Source organism: Lynx rufus, unplaced genomic scaffold (genome assembly GCF_022079265.1).
Source record: "Lynx rufus isolate CCGP_SWC_20201006 ecotype Redwood Valley unplaced genomic scaffold, mLynRuf1.p SCAF_25, whole genome shotgun sequence".
NCBI classification, from domain to species: domain Eukaryota; kingdom Metazoa; phylum Chordata; class Mammalia; order Carnivora; family Felidae; genus Lynx; species Lynx rufus.
In genome coordinates this window covers 8661336-8668708 of record NW_025814840.1, presented here as the reverse complement: position 1 = coordinate 8668708, position 7373 = coordinate 8661336, and the positions used below count along the sequence as shown (strand labels likewise).

Genomic DNA, 7373 nt, shown 5'->3' with positions numbered 1-7373 from the left:
TACTCGATCCCTGTCCCTACTGGTGTGATATTTATTTTTCCACATGTTTTAGAGAAATGTATTATTTTGGTTTCTAGCATTTGCGCACAATCCCCTTTTTTATTCTTCACGCGCTGTGTTACAGGGAGGGTGGAATGGAAGCGAAACCTCCCCACGTGCCTCCCAAAACCCTTGTACTGTGATTGCCTGATCCCATGGCTTGTCCTGGGTGTGTTCCTTCTAAATTCAACCTGTTCTCTGCTCTCTTTTCTTCAGACTACGTTCCCAATTCAGTTAATGGGACACTTGAACTCAGGTTGTATAGGACAGTCTAGATGGAAGACTGTCTGGGGGGAGGAGGCAGAAGTGGGGGAGAAGAGACACCCAGCCCTATGTAGGCTTTGGTGCCCCAGCCTTTGAATGGAAACAGCACTTTGGTGTCTATGCAGGGCCAAACCGTATAGGATCTAAGGGTGGAAAAACATTACAAAAAATGGACCACAGTGTTACAGATGTGAGGAATCTGGCTGCTTTATATAAACATAAAGACAAACCCAAAGCGTCACCCAGGGAGGATGACTAAGGGAATGTCACAATGCATAGTGCTCCCAGGAGGTCAATTCGGAACTAGCCCTCTTACCAAGTCCCAGGGCCAACCCCCCTACTCCAATCTAGTCCCTGTCTCAGAAAAGCCTGAGTGATCCATGTGTAAACACTCTACGCAGTGGGTTCCTCTGTAAACCTGGTCCAGACTGGTGGCCAGTGGCTCGGTCCAGGCCTACGCCATACCAGTTGAGAAGTATCTTGAACACAAACTACTTGGTGGAGGGGTTTCTGCTTCCCTTTCCATCACCATCCCACGGGCACCATATCCTGATTCCTCATTCCTCAGGGGAAGATGCTGAAGGGAGGAAGCTTCCAGAATCCAAATGCCTCTCAGACTTTTCCTCTGCTGGCCGCATCTCTGTACCCAGCTCCTGAAGAAACTCCAAGAGGTGCAAAGCGACAGAATCCGCCCCGTTTTTAGAAAGCCTGACACTGGCAATTTTTTGCAGCTTATTTTTCATCTTTTCTGTCTCCTTTGAGTCCTGCTTTATTTTCACACCCTGTATGAAATGGTGGATGGCTCTGTCCTCGCTCTTCAGCTGGTAGAGCTGGAAGTTGCCATAGCGCAGGTGGAGGACTTGTTTGGCTACGGGAGAAAGCTCTTTGCAGAATTCCTTTTGGAAGTAGCACTCTGCTTCGTCGTACTGACCTGCTTGTGCATAGAGGCAGGCCAGATAGGAGCAGACACAGGGGTGGTTTGCATCGGCCTCCTCCACTCTCTTCAAATGATACACAGCTTGCTCAATGGCTTCCTGTAACTTTTCTCTTCTCCAGGACACGCCATTCTTTCCTGTGTCCTGTAGGATATCGAGGACTTTTGCCCTGTAGCAGCACCCAGTGTAGTAATGCAGATAGGCATTGTTGGGCATGCCTTCTAGAGCCTTTAGAAGCAGTTCGATAGCTTTGTCTAGGGCTCCTTTTCTTTTAAACAGCTTCGCTGCTCCACAAAGCACGTCAGTTGCACACGGGGCCCCCTCCAAAGCTTCCTCCACAAGCCTCTCTCCTTCACCTTCTTCCTTCATCCCCTGAAGTTTCAGAGCCAAGAGCACTTTCGCATACCGGTTGTCAGGATTCAGCTGAACGGCCCGCCTCAGAGGGTCGACGGGATCCTGAGGCAGCGGCCAGGCGTCCAGACGGTAGCTCGCGATGGCCAGGCCAGAGGTGAATTCTGCATTCTGGGGATTCCTTTCCAGAGCCTTCTCAAAGCACACCTTGGCCCTCTCGTTGTGCTTTCCTCCACACTGTAACCGGGCCCACCCCTCCTCACAGTCCATCTCAGGACTCTCGATTCTGTAGGGGCTGCGGAACTTCTCGCATACCCGTCGCACCTTGTCCACGTACATCTGAGCGTCTGCGGGTCTGCCCAGGTGGTAGTAGACCCAGGCGTAGTTTCCCCAGGTGACCAGCCTTCTGATGTCTGCCTGCTCCGCGTGCTCCCGCAGGACCAGCTCCTCAGCCCTCTGTAGGCACTCCAGGGCAGCCTCATCGTGGCCTCTGCGGTGTTTTATGTAGGCCAGTATGTTGAACACCGTGGCTTTGAATTCGTTGTTCTGGAACTCCGTCGTGTTACATACCTCGTCTTCAAAGTCATCCAACGACTTTCCTCCCTCCACCAAGTTCCACGTGAAATGGCATTTAAGTTGCCGCAGACAACTCTCCAAGGTGTTTCTGGTGGTCTCGCTGGAGGGCGAAACAGAGAGATGGACACTTTGAGACACAGCACGGATTCTCCAGGAGCAGGGCAGACACAACTCTCCTCTCCTCCTCAAGGGTGTTCACCCCGTTCAAAAGAGAACAATATTTCCTGTTTGTTTCTTTCTGTATTTTGGCCTATGCATTAAATGCACAGAGACTCAGGGATTGGGTGACTGGGCGGCAGAGGAATTAGGGAGAGGGCAGTGGTGGAGTTGGGGGAGGGATGCTCTGAGCCCGGGGCTGGGTTTCCCTGAACAAGGTGGTTGCCACAGGTAGTGCTGGGTCAAGCCTGGGGGAAGGGATTCCAGCCCACGGTGGACCTGATGCGGTTTTGAAGAAAGGCTATTTGATTACTTTATGTTTCTGTTCATCTTACCTAGCATTTACTTCCGTGTTTTGAAGATGTTAGCTTTAGAATGGACTATTCTTTTAATGTTTTGCCGGCTTGATTTTAATCTTATTATCCCTCTGAAGTTCAGCTGCATTTTGTCCCCTGTAGTTTTAGTTCCTTAGTTCTTCGTCTGTCCTTTTTAGCATTATTCCTTTCTATAGCCTATCTTATTATGTAAGTTTTCCATATATCCTTAATTGATTTTCTTTGTTTATCCAAACTTTTTTTTTTAATCCCATTGGCTTTGTCTTGTCTTTTTATTTTATTACTATTATTATTACTATTATTACTATTTTTTTAATGTTTACTTTTGAAAGAGAGAGACAGAGCATGAGCAGGGGAGGGGCAGAGAGAGAGGGACACACAGAATCCGAAGCAGGCTCCAGGCTCTGAGCTGTCAGCACAGAGCCCGACACAGGGCTCAAACTCACAAACTGTGAGATCATGACCTGAGCTGACGTCAGATGCTTAACAAACTGAGCCACCCAGGTGCCCCTGTCTTGTCTTTTTATTAATTCAGCATTCTCTGTCCTCATTTTATCTGCACTTTTACATTTTAACCATTTAAATTGTATTTCAATAATTCTAAATTCTTACTTCTTCTGCTTTTGTATTATTCTACCCCTTAATTTTATTATATATGCTAGCAATGTTTTAAACTTTTATTTTGGAATAAAATATAATCATTTTTTTCTCCCCTCCACCCCCACCTCTATTTCTTAGTCTGGAGATTTCTGTTCTTAACAGCTCCCATTGTGTTGGTCTATTAAAAATTTTGCATTTGTTGCTTTAATTATCTTTGGAAATTTTATTTTTCCTCTCCTATGGTTTGCTTACACTCATGGTGTTAGAAGTGCAGCTCTGGGAGGAGGCTCAGAAGACAGCTAGCATCTTCTGTTATGGGAAATGCTCCTTTTCCCTTAAGGTACTCTTGAAACTCTTCTGGAAGAATTTTCCATTCCCTTCAGTGTTAGTTCTTTAAAATGGAATGGAATGGAATAGAATGGAATAAAATAAAATAAAATATAAAATAAAATAAAAACTCTCCACCCCAAAACCCCATCTTAGATAACTTCAGCGATGAGAAGGTTAAAAATCATCAACTGCCCCAAATCGTTTCTCTGCGTTGCCTATGTATTGGAGTCCCTGAAATGTTGCTCTTTCTCACTTAAAAAAATTTTTTTTTCTTCAGGGTATATGTTAATTAACCCTTTTATGAGGAGCTGATATTCTAAATGTTACGAATTCTGACATAGACAAGCAGTAGATATCTGGGAAGTTACATAACGTGGCAAATACCGCTGTTGAAATGTTGTCCAAATGGAAGATTATATTCCTCCATTTTCTTCCTGTCCCCTATCTTTCACTTTTGATACCCTCCCCCACCCCATCCCCCAATTTGATGACTAGATCAGGGCTGGGCACCCAAACTCAAGTGGAAGCTGGAAATGGAAGTGCAAGGGAGCTGGTTTTCTGGAGTCAAAGAGAGCACCGTGCACACTGGAGGTGTCATGGCGTCCATGATCTGCAGCACACAATGGAGTGGCTGTGACTGGATACACATGCACAGGACAGAGACTCTGGGGCTCCCAAGCTCTCCTTTGTCCTGTTCTGGCCCTCTAGAACAGTGGCTGGCTCTAGTCATGTGTGTGGGTCCTGTGAACCCTTCCAGGAACTTTAAATCAGTCCCTGTTCATTTCTGTTACTTGAATCAGATGGAGACTCAACTACCCCAGGTAGAATAAACAGAAGAGATGAAGGAAAATGGGTAGGAGTTCCTGCTTGGGGAAGGACCCTCTGTCCTTTCAAAGCCTTGGATAGGTCTTAGTGAAAAGCCAGGATGTCTGAGCCTCTTGATGTAATATGGGGGTTGGTGTGTGTGTGTGTGTGTGTGTGTGTGTGTGTGTGCGCGCGCGCACGCGCGCACACACATGTATATGTGTGTGAGCCCAGGAGAGTGTCTGGTGTGGTTTCTGTCACTGTAATGACAGCAGCCTCCCCTTGAAAAGTTCACGTCCGACCTGATCTATTTTCCTTCTCAAAAAGGTTTCAGGAAGATTCCCTTAGCACGTAAGCTCTTTAGCAGCTTTCTCATTCTATAAAAGAAACAGAGTGAATACAGTTGAAATTATTGCCAACATATAAAGCATATGGTCAATTGTGCATTTGCAGGAGAGAGGCACTTACTATACACACTTAGGTAAAATCCCTTTGAGCAGCCATTCAAAAGCATCCAATTTCACTGTGTGATTATGGGCTTTTATTTCTACCAGTGAATCAGAAGCTGGTTCCAGACACTTGCTTCCTGGATTCAGACTTGTGAAAATTATGCTCCTGATACCTCTAGAAGCACCAACTGTATACACACAACACTTTCTTCCCCTGCTTCTGGTCTGGATGAAAGCCACGGTGATGGTTGTTTACTGGGCTCAGAGCCAATGCCGTTACCAGTGTCTTAGAGCAGTTAGAAATGGACATCCTTGGACCTCAACCTAGGATTACCAAATCCGAATCTGAAGTGGGGACTTGAGCCCAGGAATGGTCTTCAGCAAGCCCTCCAATTAGATCTCATGCATGCTCAAATTAAAGAACCACTACCTTAGAGTGCAGGGCCAGTGCCTGGTGACAGTGCCCATAGCTAAGGGACCAAAGACAATTAGGAGAGATACTGATGGGTCTGTGTTCTTAAGGGGAAGACTCTAAGAGAGACCACGCTGAAATTCTAAGAAATATTTCTAAATATTCTGAGTTACTCTCAAACAGACATCTGGAAATAGATCAAATCTTTCTCTTTCTTATCAGACACACATGTAGAGGAGCAGAAAATAATATCATTTCAAGAAGAGAGAGCAGGAAACTTATAGAAGGAGGGCAATGTATCCCCTAGGAAGTAAGTGCCGGGGTGGATGTCTCCAGATTCTGGAGCTCCCAGGCCTGAGGCATAGGCATCTAGTCTGTTCACCCCACCCTCACGCTGGAGAAAACAGAAATCTCCCTTCCTACCCTTCTTCCTTCCCGGGAAATCTTATGTTTCTGAGGTGTGAGAGCATTTTTGAGGTGGGGGCTATTTTCTCCAAGCACCCTGCCTCCAATTCATACTTCAGAGAGAAGGACTGTAGCTAATCAGTAGCATTTGGAGGTAAAATATATTTCTATTGAGTGAATGAATACATTTTACCAGCCCTAATACAAATCTGAGATGAATGAGCACATTAAAAGTAAAATCTAGCTTAGCATGAGCTGGGGTTGCTACCCAGAGTACATTTTAACAATATCTGTCCAAAAGAGATTGTTCATTAAATAAGTATCCTATTAAAAGCCCCCACTTAATCCTTTCAAAACAAAAGAGAGTCTACAGGAGCAATTCCCTCAGATCCATCTTTACATGAAGCACCTGCCTGATAAAGCATCTCTCTCTCTCTGCCTTTCCCCCACTCCCTCCCTCCTCTGGACCTCAGCTGTCAGCTTCCCTGGGAGAGACGCCCTAACAAAGCTTGACTGTGTGGGGCAGAAAATAACAGAAATAAACCAGCCAGCTTCGGTAAGACAAACACACGACTACAGACAGATGCGCAGCAAGGCTACAGGCAAACACTAAAGCAAAACAAATCGGGAACTCGTGTTTCAGGGCATGGCTGTATAGGATTTGCATTTCACAACGAGATTGATTGGACATTTTCAACACGATCAGAGCAGGCGAATCTTTACCTCATGATCACGGGGCACTTCTCAACTGTTCTGAAAGGCTGCAGCTCAGGCCACTGTGCTCTCCGGAAATCTTCCTCCTCTGCCTCAGAGAGATGCTAAGGAGACCTATATATGGAAGCATCACCTGGTTTCTTTACCTCGCTTTCTCCCGCAGTTGGCTTGAGGAAAGAGAAACTGAAACTGGAAAGTGAAACTGGCAAGACTCCTAGGGAAAATGAACCTTGAGAAAGGGCCAAGCCTATAGCACCCCCGCGGCCCCACCCTGCAGTGAGTCAGAGCTTCCTCTTTGTGACTGTTGTGATGTCCTAGATCAGCTGACATCAAGGCAGCCCAGCGTGGAGAAGGATGCGTACACGTATCAAGCACCAAGCACCCTGCTTCATTACTGTAATGTTAACCCATCCTCATTCTGCCCGCCCTTATCACCAGTGTGGCCCACAGACCCCTGTAAGGGTTGGGGTTGTGTTGGTTTTCTTCACCACCGAATCTCCAATCCCTGCAATAATACCCAGCACGTGGCAGGCATTCAAAGGGTAGAGGCTGAACGAATGACTAAATGATTGGAACTGTGGGCTCTGATGTCACCTGTCTGGATTTGAACCCGGGCTCCACGTATGTGCCGTGATGCTGGAAATTATTGAACGTTTCCCTGTGCATTAGTTTGTTCTCCTGTGAAATGGGGATCCCACTACTCCTCCCAACTCGTAATGGTGTTGTGAGCATCAAATGGGTGAAAGCATGAGATGTCCTCAGAATAACGCCTGGCACGTGATAAGTACACACTAGTTTTTTATCATACTCGAGAGCTGAAATCATTAACCAAAGAGACCAGAAGGGAAATCTTTGATGTTGCCTTTTCTGGAGCTTTAGCTCCTCTGTCCATCCACCATCCGCCCATCAAGATCACTAACCTAAGCCAAACCCGTGCAAGTTGTGGGCTTCCCTGAGCATCGCAACATTTAAAATCCCTCGGGTCGCCCCGGTATCCAGCACC

The 7373-nt window shown here is 46.3% G+C and overlaps 1 protein-coding gene across 1 annotated transcript; it reads right to left on the bottom strand.

Annotated features, from left to right (window-relative positions):
* Positions 1 to 494: 494 nt before the first annotated feature.
* IFIT2 (interferon induced protein with tetratricopeptide repeats 2) lies at positions 495 to 6562 on the bottom strand. The gene is made up of 2 exons (XM_047088702.1): positions 6380 to 6562; positions 495 to 2265 (listed from the first exon to the last, which is right to left on the bottom strand). The coding sequence occupies exons 1-2, from the start codon at positions 6382 to 6384 to the stop codon at positions 861 to 863; spliced, it is 1410 nt and encodes a 469-aa protein (XP_046944658.1). The 5' UTR covers positions 6385 to 6562; the 3' UTR covers positions 495 to 860.
* Between the last annotated feature and the right edge of the window lie 811 nt (positions 6563 to 7373).